At 42.7% G+C, this 17674-nt stretch overlaps 2 protein-coding genes across 2 annotated transcripts; one reads left to right on the forward strand and one right to left on the reverse strand.

Annotated features, from left to right (window-relative positions):
• Positions 1-79: 79 nt before the first annotated feature.
• LOC111670851 (uncharacterized) lies at positions 80-9799 on the reverse strand. The gene is made up of 18 exons (XM_023427769.2): positions 9262-9799; positions 9086-9180; positions 8511-9001; positions 7304-7360; positions 7097-7196; positions 6265-6477; positions 5981-6130; positions 5355-5475; positions 4816-4941; positions 4611-4730; positions 4107-4257; positions 3572-3791; positions 2928-3008; positions 2428-2791; positions 1951-2067; positions 1065-1207; positions 703-813; positions 80-489 (listed from the first exon to the last, which is right to left on the reverse strand). The coding sequence occupies exons 1-18, from the start codon at positions 9319-9321 to the stop codon at positions 390-392; spliced, it is 2820 nt and encodes a 939-aa protein (XP_023283537.1). The 5' UTR covers positions 9322-9799; the 3' UTR covers positions 80-389.
• Positions 9800-9853: 54 nt separating this feature from the next.
• Positions 9854-17183, forward strand: LOC111670858 (methionine aminopeptidase 2-like). The gene is made up of 11 exons (XM_023427779.2): positions 9854-10261; positions 11117-11230; positions 11447-11509; positions 12234-12336; positions 12633-12794; positions 13049-13230; positions 13475-13569; positions 14780-14876; positions 14969-15072; positions 16235-16350; positions 16471-17183. The coding sequence occupies exons 1-11, from the start codon at positions 10087-10089 to the stop codon at positions 16721-16723; spliced, it is 1464 nt and encodes a 487-aa protein (XP_023283547.1). The 5' UTR covers positions 9854-10086; the 3' UTR covers positions 16724-17183.
• The last annotated feature ends 491 nt before the right edge of the window (positions 17184-17674 follow it).

Below are 17674 nucleotides of genomic sequence, written 5' to 3' on the forward strand. Positions count from 1 at the left end.
GAGATTAGATTTAAAAAAAAAAAAAAAGAAAGAAAGAAAGAAAGAAAGAAAAGACAATGCTGTGTAGTTTAGTGTTTTTATTACATCTGAGCATCTTTACTGAAAAAATACAACAAATACACATATTTCCCATGGATATTTATACAAGATGAAAAGTGTATTATTCAGACAGCACTGACACATCTGCACTCACCCCTGATGCCCACAAGTGTTGCCAGTTTACTCCTTACTGTCAAAGGTTGAAGGGAATATTTAATCTGCAGTTACAGATTGGTGCAAACCTGCATAAGCGGTTTGACTGCAAATTAACCTAAAGTGTAAATCGACAGCTGGTGCACTCTTGTAACTGTGGAGAATGACACAGAGGTAATCCTGTCACTGGAGTATATTCAGTGTGAAATAACAGGAACATTAGGAAATGCAGGATTCTTCTTCTTTGGTTTGATACAAAAGCCCCTGTGTCGTCGGTGTGATGCCTCTGTGGTTCTTCTGTCCAGGGAGAACACATTGGCATGTAATTTAATCAGATATCTCAAAAACTGTGTTAATTAACAACACAGCCAGGGTGAAGATCAAAGGTGGAAAAGATTTATGACAACACAACACATTACAGGAAAAATGAAATTACAATTTAGCTTCATTATTCACCCAGAGCAATGAATTAGCAGGGATTATAAAACAGTATCAGTATCAGTCACAAACCTCTCATTGGCCTTTTCCACTGAAGCAGGCAGTGTTGCACCATCTCCTTCTTTTAGTGTTGCATGTTGTGAGTTGTGTGCATCTGTGGCTGTGGGGTTATTCACTGTGTCACTGCAAGTAAAGCACAGAATAGAATAAAAGTAATAAACTAAATTAAATCAGCTTCTTTATATTCAATCTGTAATTTATTGAAACACTTAACCTTCGCTTTGTGACGATGAATTTTATTGAATTCTTATGTGGTTACAAATTCCATGATCACTGACGATTGTTGAAGTCTATATCCTTTACATTAACACTATATGAAATGATGCATTTTCTTACAGTGAATCAGAGTCTCAGAGGGGATGGTGCTGTAGTACCTGAACTTGTAGTCTGGTGGGAGGCTCAGGCCTAATCTGTAGTCTCCCCTGGTTCTGGAGATTTGCTTTTGAAGGTCCCTGACTGAGCAGCTGCGACCACCGAATATGTAGCCCACAAACAGCAGCTTCCCTCTGATGTACATCTGTCACGTTCACAAGGAGAATTCACATTGTACATGTGAAAATGGGGGAAAAAAATCACCACAATGACTGACTTTTACTGTTGTATTTAAAAGAAGCTTCAGTCAGCATATTTTTCTTTAGATTACAGAAGAGGTTTGAACCACGTTAATTCTAGCTTTTCCTAACATACGTCAGATCAGTCATGTGGTAATGTTTAGTTTCATATTTCACAACAGAGGAACGTACAGTGTGTGTGTGTGTGTGTGTGTGTGTGTGTGTGTGTGTGTGTGTGTGTGTGTGTGTGTGTGTGTGTGAGTGTGCAGAATCCTGTCAATCATAATGGCTGCTCTCCCTGAGCCTCTGAGTAAAACCTCTGGGCCTTAAGTATTTAAGTGTAAACGCTGTTCCATGTCCCTGATACTAGTCATTTCTGTTTGATTTATGGGCTCAAGGAGGAATTTTCATCTTACAGCAAAATTCATTGGAGCAGCTGTCATGACTTTAGGCTAAAAATTAAAGCCCCCTTTTGTAATTAAGAAGTGTCATCCCTCACTGCTGTCAGCTCACAGCCCTTTTATAATAAATGTCCGGGTTTCTTGGAGAGGGCAGTACCTTATTCAAAGTCCTCCTCACCCCATCCCCCCACTGCTTACACCTCCTCTGCTTCAGACAAGCACTGCTGCTGCCCCCCAGTGGTGGCCGTGAGAACATGTACTGAGCAGAGCCTGCAGCCTCAGGCCAAGCCTGCAGTGGGTTTACTGACCAGGACCATCCCAGGAGAAGCATTGTGTCGCTGCTGCAGCAGGATGTTCTCAGATCCACAGCTCAGCTTCTCTGTTGACATCTCGTACCTCACCAGGCGAAATGAATCCATCTGGCACTGGATTAAAAAGGAAAAAATACTGATGCTGTTACTGAGTTTCCAGAAATATGTTGTATAATAGCATGCTGACTGTAGCATGTTGTGCTCTGACGTCTTTCCCTCACTTTGTTGTGTAGCCTGTGCAGTGTTGTGTTGTCGTTGCAAAATGTGCATCAGTATCAAGGAAATTTCTGCACACTTACCGATGAAACTGAATGTTATTTTAACTACAGTTATGCAACAAACAAGGGATGTTCATACTGTGTATCGGAGACTGTAAAGGTCTGTATATGTCTCATACAACAGCTGAACAAAATAACAGAAACGTGTTGCGTATTGATTTGTAGATTTTGTTATTTTGTGTTTTTGCATTCACACCTGACTACATGGCATGGTTCTGTGTTTATTCCTCCTCCTGTAAAGCTGCTCCAGCGCCTCCTGGTCAGGCACTGCGTGTGTGTTACTGATGGGCTGGCGTGGCAGAGTCACACACACCACCAGGATCTGTTGACTGTGTGGAGGCTGGCCCATCACAAAGGTATCGTACTCCAGGTCCGTCACCACTGGCATCAGTGTCACACTGCAGCAGCAGCACCGCCTCCGCCTCCCCTCCCCCAGCAGGGCAGCTCGCAGCAGCACAGGGCACACTGTGAGGGGGACGGAGGGGGTGAGTGACGACGGGGCTGGGCAACGGGTGACAGCAGCAGGCTGCGACTCTGGACTCTTTGGAATAATCACTGACCTGGCAGTGGTGATAGTGAAGTTGTCATTATAAATAAGCCTCTTAAAAACGCCAGTAAATGTCATTTTCTGCGCAGTAACATTTGAATGAGCTGTAACTGTAGCGCCTGTCAATGATACAAATAGTTCTTACTTACTCCGGCTTGATGTTGCCGTGAATTTGAAGAGGTCCTATCTGCGTGACATGGGGCTCCTCCTTTGATCGCTTTTTAGTCGTCCTGACAACAATCACATTAAAAAAGTGAAATGGCGCCTGATTATGATCTACATAGTGCAGCATACATCTGTTCATAGTCTAGCAGAGCTCAAGCACTTGAAACTGATCAATAAACGGTGTGTCTCCGTCATTATTACAAAATCAATCTCTGGCTTCTGTTTAAGGATAGATGGCTAGATTATGATGCACTTACATCCACAAATTTATCTTGGTTATACATAGATAAAATAAGCTAATGTAATGTCATTGCTTGTTATTTAGCAATTTATGAATCAACTACACTGAGTAGACTTGTGTAAGGTATCACTAACAAAGCTTTCAAATCCCAATTTTTAATAAAAACAATTCATTGTTCGGCAGTACAACCATGTTTTTCAAACCCCACACCTCTAGTTTGGGATGAAGGCTTTCTCTTATAAATGTGTTCTCCTCAAGCCCTTACTGAGATAACGCTGACGACATCACATGGGTCATGTGGCTCTGTAATACTTCCCATGATCACTAAATCTTCTTTGACATGCTAAATCAGTGGAGTGGTCCTGTGTCCTGGTGTGAAGTGTGCACCTTGGCAGCCTGACTGAAGAGTCAGCAGGTCTTTCTGCTGACGCTGACAGGTGTCTGTGCAGCTCCTGTAGCTCAGTCCTGCACTCCTCTGGCTGGTTTGGTTTTGCATCTGCCCGCTCAGGTGGGTTCAGAGGAGGCAGAGCAGCTGACTGCACCTCTCTCCTCAGCCTGGTCCTCAGTGGGGCAGCTGGCATCCGCTCTGTGTCAGGACACTTGATGCCTGAAGGAGAGGAAGAGGTCACTCAGAAATGCACACAGACACCGAGTGACACGACTGACCGTGAACAAGATCCTGATGGAACTATTCAATAATGTTGAGTTTGCAAGATGAGGTGATGCTGTAACTTTTTGCTTCACTGAACTACTCGAAACAACCTTACCAGGTCAGATTGGCTCATTGTTACTTTTATGTGCACTACATACTTTAATTACTCTTACCCATCCTCCGGTGGCAGTTTGAACCCATCTGGGAAGAGTCAGCACATCTTACGTATTTCAGAAAAGCTAGAAAGATAAACTCTGAGCTGTTAGGTACCAGTGGCTGCACGGTAATAATCCAGCCAGTCCTCCAGGGTGTTTCGCACTCTCTTCTGAAGCTTTTTCAGCTCCCTGCCAGCAAGCCCTCCTCTTCTCCACCGTGCTGACGGCTCCTCCAGCCCCTCCATCTCTCTGACCATCTGGGAGACCTCCCGGGAGCACACAGACACCTGCCATACATCATTACCAGCACGGTAGAATATATGACAGAGAACAACACAAGCCATTTAGCAAGATGTTCTACACAGAGTGACTCAGTGAAGGCATCTGCAGAACCTGTAGAGGCTCACAAAGGAATCGGAGGTATTCATGTGGCAAAGAATATTTTCTGTGCTCAAACAATAAAAGGAAACAAAACACCTGATTATGTAAAGAATGGTCTACATTTCTATGGTTGATGTCTGTTTCCCTATTGATTTGTGTTTGCCTTTACCTTAACCTAACTTCAACATAAGAGCAGCATTGACACTCAAACATCATACTGTCATAACAAGTGTTTTACAGGACTGAGTGTCAGGTTCCTCTTGCTCTGTAGGACCACAGCAGGGGATTTTATCGTCCTTGCCAGCAGGAGGTCTTGAGCAGCATCAGATGTAAACTTTACATCAGTCTGCAAGCACAGCTGTTAATGCAGAGAAGATATTATAAATTAGACTTTTTAAAAAAAAATCATACATCTATTGTCTACTAGATAATCATAATCTCACCGTTTCCTTAGATTGGTTAATGTTAGGCAAGGCAGAAAGAGGAAGTTGAATACTTTCATTGTTACACCTGAAGTTAAGCATGGCAGAGGTACCGCTGAGCAGCATCACAGAGATCAGATCTGACAACTGTAGGGGACAGAAAGAATTTACGCAATCTTGAAAAGCCAGAGATGTTGTGAATTCACCCATTTAATCTGCATGAAATACCCCTGTTCTAAAACTAGCAGTCATGATGAAATGCGACCGTCTTGCTCCTGTCAGAGACACATCGTGTTCGTTCATCAGTAGGTCATGTGTCATACACGACACCCTCTGCTACGTTTCCCCTAAATGTGACATTTCCTATATAGATGTCTCACATGACAGGTTCACCTGAGATTTTCAGTCCTTCTGACACATGTTCTCTATGAAACATGTAACTTCATTCATATTAAGACTGTTGCCAGGGGACCTCATTTGTTTATAAGACAAAGAAAATAAATGTAAAGTTGTAGTTTTTCTCAAAAGTCACTATCCTGGATCTGTAGCTGCATCTTCACCTGTATAACGATTTTCTCCTTCAGTGCACGATCAGTCTGCCAGCTCCACTCCTTAGTGATGTTCCCATAGTGGTCACTTATCAATCCACCATCCTGGTCCCACACTGCTGTAATAGAGGAGCTGGAGAAACATATGAGAAAGACCTACATTTCAAACATCATCAAAGCCATCACACATAAATGACTACAGAGACAGTTTAAAAGCATTCAGCATTTTGTAACCACAGTGCAGTGCAAGGCATGAACAAATAGCTTGTTCCAGATATGTGGTAAGCAGCAGATCAGAAAATGTATGTTGGTCCTAAATCATTCAGTGCTTTATAGACAACAGTAGTATTTGTATTTCTATGACACAGGAGATCAGTGCATTTCCATTAAATTGAGGGACTCACAAGATTTTTTTAAATGGTCAAAGTCAAAGCAGTAGAGGCGGAGATATTATGACTTTTCATCCCTCATATGGGTCAAGCTCCAAAAACAAGAAACAGGATCCTAACGTTCACATAATCATGGGAGATTACACAAATGTTTACACTGTACTCCTCATGATTAGTAAACTGGTGTAAAATCAGTGGAGTGCACTTTTAATCTATTCAGATATTCTCACATATCAGCACTGAACTCACCTGAGAGGGTGTGTAACAGCCCCACGCCCAAACGCTGTGATAGTCGCCAGCATAACGGGAAACTCACTGTCACTGAACACGTTGGTATAGAAGCCTCCATAGGACAGACCTGAGTGGCTCTGGCACACTGCCATACAACCAGATGGATAGCTGAGAGGGAAGGGTCAAGGGGTCAAAAGGTCAGCTGCAGTGACACATTTGCCATATGCCCTACACTGTATTTGCTTCTTGGACAACCACTACAAATAAAATAGTTATGAATAAACATGATGGGAGAAGGATACTATATAAATGAGGAGCCGTCGTCGATCCTGTAGTGTAGTTTCTGCCGTGCTGGAACCTGCAGCTTCACCTTTGGTATCTGGGGTATCCCGTTAACTAAAGTGGCAGGCTGGGCCTTTCTCCTGGCTCTGCCGTCCTTCAGTTTTGCCCTTGCTTCTCCATAGTGACGGAGTATGAGAGGCTTGTTCAGGTTCTGTCCAGCTGTTTGCAATTTTCTGTGTGAAGATGAAGTCATTTCTTATGCTTAAAAACTGATCTCTCAAGCTACAGAGATGGCATTTTTGTGGGGTTACAGTGAAAAAGTAAACATGATTTCAAACAGCTAATGACCAAATGTAAAAAATTAAAACTATAATTTATACCACTTAGCGCACCATGTTAGAATGCTTTTTCAATTAGCAGAGTACAGCTGAGGCTGATGGGGATGTCTTGTAGGTATTTGGTCAGAAAGAACTGGATTAAGTAAAATTTTAACCAATGAGGGTGCTACATAGATCATTATGATTCATGCCAAGTAGGGAAATGAATGTGTGTTGAGACATATCAACCAGAACCGCAAATGTCAACCTCACTGTGGCGCTACAGGAATTACCAGGGTGTCACCAAAGTCATTAGGATGCATTGTCCAGGAATCATGAATATCCGCAAGAAATTCTGAACCAATCTATCCAGTCGTTGTTGAGATATTTCAGTCTGGAACAAAGTGGTGGACGTAGTGATCAACTGAACACTGCCACTGCTAGAAAAATCTGATTATCAAATATGAAATTTTGGAATGCAACCAGTCATTTACACACTTTTCTAATAATGCAGCTATGCAGGTTACCAACGCACTCAGGGTTTCTGGCCGCGTGCAGTCGCTCCACCACCCACTGACACAAACTGATCCGCTGAGGCTCATCATAGGAGGGCTGCTTTGGCTGAATGATCCAACCTGGACACAAATCACATCCAGCTGAGGCAGCAGAGGCACAGCAGTAACACAGTCAACCAGAGTCACATCAGCCAACATTAACACAATGCTGCAGCTCCATGTCATACCTGGGTCTTTACAGCTGCTGGATGAGATAGAGAAACTCACGGTTGAGGAGTTGTGAGCTGTTGGGGAGAGAGAATATGGGACTTAATCCATATATAGGATAGCCTGAGTTCTTATATTCACCATTTTATTAAATCTGTATGGACAATACTGGTCATATACAGTTGCTACCTGGAACATCAGGGAACTTAATAATGTAACTCAATAGCCCTGTAACTGATTCACAAACAGCAGTACATCTGTGTCCAGCCACCAGCTGCCTTGTCCGATCTGGTAAACAAATCCTCTCCCTTCCCTCGGCTTGCAACCAAAGATGTACACAACTTTATTCTTAGAAGGTCAAGAGAAATTACTTTTTTTTCACCCCTGTCACTCTCATTATTTCTGTCTCTTACCTGCATTAACTCTCACATATAGAAGAGCATTATCACTTGAGAGTGGTGCAGTGACTGCTTTGCCTTTCCTGCCTTATTGCTAGTTTTCCATATAGACAGTCTATGGTGTGTTGCCTATATAACACTAGCATTTTCTATTAAAGAATACCTTATAAAGAGTGTATGTTGTAACTAAGGACTTAATTAATGGTTAATAAAACATTTAATAATCTATAGGCTGGTAATAAGCCATTTCTAATATCAATTTTTGTGTTGCCAGGTTGTGGAAAAGCACTTATCCAGCATTTCACTTGTGACAGAAACATTTACACTTTTTTACACAATATTGTAGTGGAAGAACAGTATATTAATGACTTGCCAACATTTCTATCTTTACACCTGTTCACTTATGAAGTGAGGAATAATAATCAATCAAATCTTAATTTATCAGCAAATCATCATTAAAGAGTTAATCATTTGCTCTTAACCTATCATAAGTACTTATAGCCTGTGGTCTGAGAAGTGTGGAAGCCCATTTCCATCAGTATGGGGGAAAATGAAGAGTTGACATGATAGTGAGTAATAATTTATCATGATAAAGGAGAATAATGAGACACACAGTCAGTCAGAGAGATAGGTCACCAAACTGGAGTAGCCCACCAAACAATTTTGACTTAGCAGGCTAAATCACCTAGCTTAGCCTGCTACGTTTCTTTCACCGCGACTTAGCAGAATAGGTCACAATGAAAAATAAGTACATTATTATTATTTTGTGAAACCTTTCATGTAGTTTTTTTTTCCTGGCAGTAATGGCCTGAACCACGGAGTCATTTACCTTCACTGCAGTTTTGTTTGCGCTTTTTCACACGTGGATTTATGCTAACTTGTGGTTTCCTCTCTGAGGGACCTGAACTTCCCACAACACCCGAGCTTCTCTGTCCCGTCTCCCTCCTGCCACTGGCGGACACCTGGCGGGGAGTTTCGGCCGACTTCCATGAACCTTTGGACCTTCGTCGTTTGGGTGTGTGTTCCGGACTTTTTGGATGCACCACCCCTGCGGTCACATCCTGCCAGGAGTAATTGAGAATATTTACAACCCCGTGAGGAATACAGCCCTCCTCAGTCCACTTATGTTGTGAAAGAAGACGGGCCAGTTCATTTAATATCTGAGGGGCCGCTCGCTTGTACGCGTCCACCGGACTGTGGTCCTTCGTATCGAGTGAGGCACCGACAGCGGATGAGGTATCAGGTTTACTGTCCCCACATGTTTCACCTGACAGCCTCTTAGTGAGCTCATCACTTTCTTTGTTGTCATTCTCCCGATACCTACATGATAAAATAGGAAAGTTATCAGACACATGTATCAGAAACAAACTGTAAATACATTACTAGCATCAAGGTACAAATGACCTTTGTGTCTTGTCCTCCGACTGCGCTCCTTCATGTGCCCCATTAAAATGCAAAATGTTGCTCCGTGTGGCTCTAACTCGGTTTCGTCTTCTTGGCTGCAGAGAGGTAAATTAAATAGTTAACGTCTCACACCTTCTTTTAAACTATACAGTCAACAAAATGAATCATTAGCCCACCTGGTCAAAGAAATACAAAGGCCCAGTTCTGTATTCTGCCAGCTGACCAGAAGAAGTCATTATTTCCCACAAAAAATGAATCCACAGGAATTTGTTTCAGATTGTCCCCACTCTCAGAAAAACGCAGTATATGCGCTTACGAAACCAAAATAATATCAACAAAACACGAGTGAAGTGCTTTAAAATCCACCTTTCACTCGTGTGAAATGCACCTGTCTGTCCTCTCAGTGTGCTGGGCTTGTTGCCTGGATACACACTTCTACGCCCGTCTCCAAATACTCGCGTTACGCACCATTAATGATCGACACCTGGCATTACGTCGAAAGGCGAGGATATCTGTGACAATACAGAACAAAACAGTGCTCGCAATAACAGATAAGGTGTCGTGCGTTTTGGCAACGTGCACACTCGGGAGAAGTGTCACACAAGTCTTATTGAGGAGCCGCAGTCACAGGTGCGCACGGCCAGGTAACCTGAAACTCAGCGACTGGATGTTCAGAGAAAATGATGACTCCGGCGTGCAGTGCGGCTCTTACATGTCATGCATCAGGACACGTTGGTCACATAAACTGGCATTTCAGCCTCTGCAGAATGCACGCGGTTCGTGTTGCTCTCCTAGAACCGTTTGTACCTAAATGTAATTTTCCCTGCAGAGAAAAAAAATCTGATGATAAATGAAAGTTTTTATATCCTCGGAACAGAGGAGGATCGTCTTCCCTCTATTCGGGTCAAGTTGTAGCACAGAGATTGTCTAATAGCTCATTATTGGCTCAGCTGCCTCCAGCACACTTTTCTGCTTTGACCACTGGAGGCTCCCAGCAGCTTATGCGTCACTTCATCTCTCAGTCGCTGATCATGGCGGAGCTACAGCTACAGCACGAAGTGGAGCCTCAACTTCTCAATGGGGACGACTTGAACGAGGAAAGAGAAGATGCAGATGCACCAGAATCAGTAAAGAAAAGGAGAAGAAAGAAGAAGAGGAGCAAGACCACCGCACCAGGTAAGAGGCATCACTTTGCGGTTAGAGAATCGATGAGAAAATAGCGCAAAATCGTCTCCTCTGGTGCCACTCGATATAGAGCAAGAGCATCAAATATGCGGGACAGGAGACTTTTCAACCTGTCAGATGGTATTCCTGTCCAGCTGTCCCAACTCTGTGAGGCTGCCGCTGGAGCTGAGGGCGCTCATCTGGAAACGGGACAATCTCTGAAACACGTAATTTACCATCAAAACAGATTGAAAGAATTCATTTGAAGATATGGATGGAATAACATTTCATTTTTACTCCAGATTAAATATGTTCTATCCTATAAATCCCCCTAAGCTGCATGAAATTATGTAATAGAAGTATCCACAGTTTTAGTGCAATAAGATGACAACCACTCTTATGCAAAAAAAAAAAAAACCCATGATGATCATTGCAGCTTTACTGCCTCAAAAGGGGGAAATATAAAATCCTAAAAATGCCTCATTTGTTGAACCTGCCCCAAGTCCAGTGTGGTCCACACAGCACTGTCTTTGAAGGGCTAAATGTCATAATGCTGCAAGGTACATATGCCCTTGAGGATATTGACTCCCAAGGTATAGAAAGAATTTATGCACAGACCCTGCCAAGTTGAGATCGTAGTGGATGCACTTTCTTGAAATGACTCTGAACCACAATAATTTACTCACTGTGTGTGTGTGTGTGTGTGTGTGTGTGTGTGTGTGTGTGTGTGTGTGTGTGTGTGTGTGTGTGCGCGCGCACGTGTGTGTGTCTCTCTCTGTGTGCATGCTATGCATGTGCATGCACGCCACCGGTGTACACGTGCGTGTTCACCTGCACATGCATGCACGATGGTGTGTGACTTTGCAGCAGGGACAAATGAGGCTGAGGGGGGTGGAGAAGCTGGAGGTGTTGGTGATGTGACAAAACAGTTGGAGCTGCAAACACTGGAGGACAAAGAGAGGGAGGAGGATGGAGAAGAAGGTAACTCATCACCACCACCATCACCACCACCATCATCATCATCTGCAGTGGTGATTGTGCTGAACTTTAAGTCCCTGAAAGTGCACGGTGAAATCCAGCTGGTCATATCTGCAATGAGATATCTGATTTTCAGTAGCACACTGGGAATAGTGCCCAAGCCCCTGTCAATATTTCTCACTTTACAGACTGTATTGAAACTAATGATGCTTTCAACAGATGGGGACGAGGGGGAGAACTCAGCTGGAAAAAAGAAGAAGAAGAAGAAAAAGAAGAAAGGATGTAAGCCTTTTTTCCCCCCTTAGTGCAGCAAACTGCATCTCTACAGGCTACAACAGATTACTCTCTGGCTCTTTTTGACTCGAATTGAAGCTACAGCTCAAGTCACAGTTTTCATTGTCACGTGTTCTTGAATTGATCAGATAGCTCTGTAAGAACCGTGTTCCAGCATGAGTGAATCACCGTCCTGAATCAGCTGCATCAGAATGAATTAAATCATTAGGTAAATACAACAGGTGCACAAAAGCAGTTTGACTCGGCTAATTAGTGTCATGCGAGTTGCACGATGCAGCACAGGCACAGGAGGTGTAGGACAAAATGCTACAGGACCTTACACGACGAGCAGATTGGACTAAATTAATGACAGCAGATTCAATGTTAACACACACACACACATGCGGGGAAAGCTGAGTGAAGCCAGTGTTAACAGTTTGAACTGAAAGTAAGTGATCCTCAAAAATTTACATTACATTATCCCACCTACATATATCATTATAACCTACTGTATAATACAAGTGCTTTTATATTGCCACAGATTTGTCTGGTAATACAGTTCAATGGGTTTCTTTTACTCTTGGGTGACTCACTCAATTAGACCTGTAAGTCAGGCTCATACAATTATTCTTTAGCCGAGTTAAAATATCAATGTCATGAAGATAGGAAGGATAACTCTTGTGTTTTCTTTCCTCTCTCCTTCTGCTTCTCCTTCTCTCTATCTGGGCCACAGTGAAGGGACAGACTGACCCTCCCTCAGTCCCTATTTGTGAGCTCTATCCCAACGGAGACTTTCCAAAGGGAGAGGAATGTGAATATCCCCCATCAAAAGACGGGTGTGTGACCTCTGCATCGTTGTCCATTGTGTGACATGCTTCGTTTTTATTTAGTTCTCTCTGCTTTGCACTTATTCATACTGGACGCCATAATGAGGTGCAGTGTTTAGTGTGTGAGTTCATTTCCTGTTCAGGGGTAATTTGGTGAAATTTGTCCTCAGTTAAAAAGTATCAACACTACTTTCACCTGTGCAGACTTTCTCCAAGAGTGTGTCATAGCCTCATTATAAATATTTGTGTAATGAGAAAATAATGAGTGCCTCCTCTCTGTGGTGTGTCTGTCTACCTCACACCAGGCGCAGCGCAGCGTGGCGGATCACCAGCGAAGAGAAGCGGGCGCTGGACAGGGCCAACGAGGAGATGTGGAGTGATTTCAGGCAGGCGGCCGAGGCACACCGACAAGTCCGCTCCTACGTCAGGAGCTGGATCAAACCAGGGATGGCCATGATTGACATCTGGTGAGACATGCACTGAAATATTGTCTGAGCTCCTTTAAAATGACTTTAATCTCGGCTCCTCATCCTGATTCTGGACTGATATTGACATGATTTCAGCACTTCCTTGTCCTGTCCTGAAAGACACTGTTTTAAAATGATCACAGGAGAACTGCTGTGTGGGTTCAAACTCCTCTTGGTACTTTATCTGTTCTGACAACAAGACTCATTGTTCCTGTCACCCACTGTCCCTTTGTGTTGCTGTCTGTTTCTGGCAGTGAGAAGCTGGAGGACTGCTCCAGGAGGCTCATCAAAGAAAATGGGCTGAAGGCCGGCCTGGCCTTCCCCACCGGCTGCTCCATCAACCACTGTGCTGCCCACTACACCCCCAACGCAGGAGACCCCACCGTGCTGCGCTACGACGACGTCTGCAAAATTGACTTTGGAACGCACATCAACGGTAAGACTCACTCACTAATAACTTTTTTAAGAGCCTTTGGAGTTATGCTGTGCCATTTCACACTTGGCATTTATTGTGACGCAGTAAAATAATGATTGAATTATAATTCTTACGGCCTGGAATAAACTGTTCTCATAAGTTAATTAACTTCCACTTCTTCTAGATTAATACTCGCTGAATATTTCTGCAAAAATCATCACCTCATAACAACTGTTATGAACAATCAAACTGTTTGGTCTTTCAGGTCGAATAATAGACTGTGCCTTCACCGTCACTTTCAATCCAAAGTATGACGGGCTGCTGGAGGCCGTGAGAGATGCAACAAACACCGGCATCAGGGTAACGCGGCTCCTTCTCTCATGCATGATGCTGGTTACACTTCACGTTATGAAACACAAAAACCCTGAAGAGAATCTTGAGAATCATCATACAAGTATTCAGGGCACATTTACATTCATATTCATACGTAGATTAATGTCTATTATAATTAAACTTTTAACATAATACAATTATATAATAATTTTTTTGAGAATTTAGTTCTATCTGGTTCTAATAGTTGATTCCCAGTAAAAACCCAAAACGCTAAATTTGATTTGATGCAACACAGAAATGGTATGATAGGGTCATCATGTGGTGACGATGGAGTCCTGCTAGCATGACGTACAACTTTATATAACATGCACACAATTAGTAACTCATATATACATAATGAGGGAGTAATGATTAAGATAAGATCAACTGTGACACTTAAATGTTCCCACCCAGGAACATTTAAGTGTCACTGCAGTAAAGGTTAAGTGCAAGAACAGATGAATATGATAAGTAATAGATACGGTGGAGATAACTTTGAATGCAGATAACATGAGAGAATTGAATATGCTCAATATGTGCACAAATACGGCCATTCAATGGGCATGAAGTACAGACAAACAATAACTTATATGCTTTATATCTCAGTGGATCCTCTTGTAAACTTGTGATAAATTACTTTAAAAACTAAGATACTTACACACCGTTTGAGCATCTACAATACGGAGCATTAAAAACAAGTATAAGAGGTTAAATATACTACCTATATAAATCGTAACTATGAAGTATATTGTGAAAAATTGCAACAAATAATGGGATACAAAGATATCACATGATTAGTTGTTGGTTTGTTTCTCTTATAACCTGGTTCAGAGCTCAGGTCGAAGTGGTCAGTTTACAGATTCACACATACCTGGGTACTAATTATTCTATATTAATTCATTAACACAGTATCTACCTGTCAAGTAACCTCAGATGATATTATATAGTCCTTATATAATTTAGAGTTATTCAGGAACTACTATTCATGTATTAGCAGTTAGCTCCTGATTTGTTTCTTGGTCCCCGCTCAAGAGTTTCTGTACTCAGCTGTGAAGTGTTCCAGCGCTCCTTGTAAATGAGACACATCACAAAAAGGGCGGGTGGGGGGGGGGATAAATATTTGTTACTACGTAGGTGTCTGTGAGTGAGAAATGTGATGTTATTTACTGATGCGTGTGCAAACTCCTCTCTGTCCCAGTTTGCAGGAATCGATGTGCGCCTGTGCGACGTCGGTGAGACCATTCAGGAGGTCATGGAGTCGTATGAAGTGGAGATAGATGGGAAAACATATCAAGGTAATATGAAGCCATTTATCATGTTTACCTCGTGTGCAGGTTCACTGCTGCTTCCTGTTTGTGAAACCTCTGCATGGGTGTTCTCTTTACAGTGAAGCCAATCAGGAATCTCAATGGCCACTCTATTGGACAGTACAGGATACACTCAGGGAAGACAGTCCCTATTGTTAAAGGCGGAGAGGCCGTAAGGATGGAGGTTTGTACACCAGTGATCACAGCTTACTTTATTCGAATTTAAATAGTTATTTCATCTGAGACAAGTGGATGTGACTAGATTCTGGAGCACGAAGCAGGACTGCAGGCTTTTTTACTGAAGTGTTTGAAATTAAACCTTCCTTAGCTGCTTGACCTTGCATATAAATAAACCCTTTTTAATTCTTAAGTGTAATTGGAAGAACATGCGGCTGGTTAGGGTTACGATGGGGTGTGGAGAAATGTTCCAATTCACTGCTCTAACAGCTTCTTAGTCACCCTCGTCAGCACTTTAATTACACCTTTAATGGAATTACCAGCCGCATCGAGTAGCAACACGTGTTAAAACTCCAGCCCCTCATTTCACTGCAACAGCGCTGAAATGTGGGCATCCAGAGTTCATTAGCAGGCCGATGCTTCGCCAAGGAGAGACATGGCTTTGCACTATCTTACATTTCCCTGGACTACACTGAGATCCATGCCTGGCTCACAACCGCACAGCTGCAGTACATGACTGTATTTGGATAGAACTGAGCATTTTAATTGGCAAGTTGCTGCGTCAAGCTTTTTACCTGATGTTTCCAGGAGAGGGGGAGGGGGGGGTGCTGATGTGGCAGCTTTGCGTATTGTATTTTTAGCTGAAGTGTGTTGGTGTAACAGGGACATTACCCTCTTTGTGATCAGAGAGTGCACGACTGGAGTGGCAGCTGGGCGTGCCACGGGGCTGCTAGCACTTTGACTGATTATCGGTGCAGTGAGAGAGGGTGTCGCAGTCTTATCAGCTAATACCACAGGGACTCTAACAACAGACACACGCTGATAGAGACACGAAACGCCAATGAAACCCAGCCAATCAAGTCACAGGAGGCGCAGCTCCAGAAAGGACACTACTGTCCTTAATAGACTTCACATGAATATGTCAGCAACTGACAACTTGACGTTTTTGTTAAATTTACTCTCTGTGCCCCCTGGAGTGTTTTTGTCCTTTTCACTAATGTCCTACTCATTAAGTGCTGCATGAACGGGAATATGCTGCAAATACAATTAGATAGGTAACTTTTAACAAACTGTAAAATACTTTCAAGGTAATTTCTGCATTTCATGTCAGCAACAAAGTGAAAGTGAGAGTGTTTCTGTCCTTTTTTTTTCCCCCTGCTGCCTCTCAGGAAGGTGAAGCTTATGCTATTGAGACATTTGGCAGCACGGGAAGAGGTGCAGTCCACGATGACATGGAGTGCTCGCATTACATGAAGAACTTCAATGTTGGACACGTGCCAATAAGGTTGCTGTTTTCACCTCATCCCTGTGTTGAAATTTCACAATATTAAGTCTGAAAATTATTAATCCTATCCATCATTCTAACAAACTCACTTCTGACTCTTATGTTGTCACTGTGCTGCAGACTTCCGAGGGCTAAACATCTGCTGAATGTGATCAATGAGAACTTTGGCACCTTGGCGTTCTGCCGCCGCTGGCTGGACCGCCTGGGCGAGAGCAAGTACCTGATGGCGTTGAAGAATCTGTGTGACCTTGGCATCATAGACCCGTACCCACCTCTCTGCGACATCAAGGGCAGCTACACTGCCCAGTACGAGCACACCATCCTACTCAGGCCCACCTACAAGGAGGTTGTGAGCCGGGGAGATGACTACTAAGCATGCGCCAGAAGTTGAGGCGTACCCGGAGGAGCATGACAGCTCAGAGACAACAAACCTCTTCAGACTGATAGCAATTATGCAATATTTCTCTGACCTAAATTTTCACTGCTTGAGTACCTTTAGGTAATTGTTAGCAAGAGCAAAAGACTTGTGTCATGGCAGTAGCTTACTAGTACCACTTTTTTCCCCAAAGGATTAAGCCAGTAGACAAAGGACATATCTTTAAGAAATGTAGTGTTGTCATTTTAGTTATATTTTGATGTGCTGCTTTTAGGAAATATGCAAAAAAATATATATATATGCAAGAAAATCATGTAAAAAAGGTTTTGGTGAACACTTCGCCTGAAATGCTGTGCTTCATTCATTTATAGAAAACAATCACAGTATATTTCTATATTTATTTGCTCTATTTTAATTTGAGGCAGTTTTTATAAGAAATAAATTGTTATAAATCTTGCATTGAATGCTGTGTCCATATTAATGTAGCTCCAACAGCTGGAACAAGCGGAATTACAACTGTTTATTATTTTATTCACTCCAGTTATTATCAATGAGGGTAGGCTAAGTAACAGAAACACCTCTCTGTATGAAGCAGTTCAACAGCATCACAAACTACAACCTCCAAAATTATAAAGTTTAATCAACCTCTCTCTAAAACAGTTTGAACAAAAACTGAATATCATAACCTTCATGAGGGCGGGAACTGATAAAGTGGCAACTGAGTGTGTATGATGATGTCAGATGTTTAACCACGTAGAAGTGTATTTCTCTCTTTTAACCAAAGGAGGGCGGTACTAAAACACGGGTCAAACATCAGTCGGCCACCCCTGCTAGTAAAGATGTTACAGGAAGACACATCAGGCTATTCATAGCCCCGTGCTTCAACATAATGTGACCATGGAATGAAATAGACTTTTCCCAGAAGCATTAAGAATGAGCACACTGACA

The sequence above is a fragment of the Seriola lalandi genome, unplaced genomic scaffold (assembly GCF_002814215.2).
Source record: "Seriola lalandi dorsalis isolate HSWRI2012SDOR001 ecotype SW California unplaced genomic scaffold, Sedor1 jcf7180002054862, whole genome shotgun sequence".
Lineage (NCBI taxonomy): Eukaryota > Metazoa > Chordata > Actinopteri > Carangiformes > Carangidae > Seriola > Seriola lalandi.

What these genes read in the sequence shown, in the direction of transcription:
- LOC111670851 (XM_023427769.2), bottom strand. Translation starts at nt 9,321, where the DNA reads ATGACTTCTTCTGGTCAGCTGGCAGAATACAGAACTGGGCCTTTGTAT. An exon ending in CACGGCAACATCAAGCCGGA is followed by an intron (nt 2,792 to 2,927) that starts GTAAGTAAGAAC and finishes CACCACTGCCAG; the next exon opens with GTCAGTGATTATTCCAAAGA. An exon ending in GAACCATGCCATGTAGTCAG is followed by an intron (nt 2,068 to 2,427) that starts GTGTGAATGCAA and finishes TTTTTAATCCAG; the next exon opens with TGCCAGATGGATTCATTTCG.
- LOC111670858 (XM_023427779.2), top strand. Translation starts at nt 10,087, where the DNA reads ATGCGTCACTTCATCTCTCAGTCGCTGATCATGGCGGAGCTACAGCTA. An exon ending in TATCCCCCATCAAAAGACGG is followed by an intron (nt 12,337 to 12,632) that starts GTGTGTGACCTC and finishes ACCTCACACCAG; the next exon opens with GCGCAGCGCAGCGTGGCGGA. An exon ending in GTTGGACACGTGCCAATAAG is followed by an intron (nt 16,351 to 16,470) that starts GTTGCTGTTTTC and finishes ACTGTGCTGCAG; the next exon opens with ACTTCCGAGGGCTAAACATC.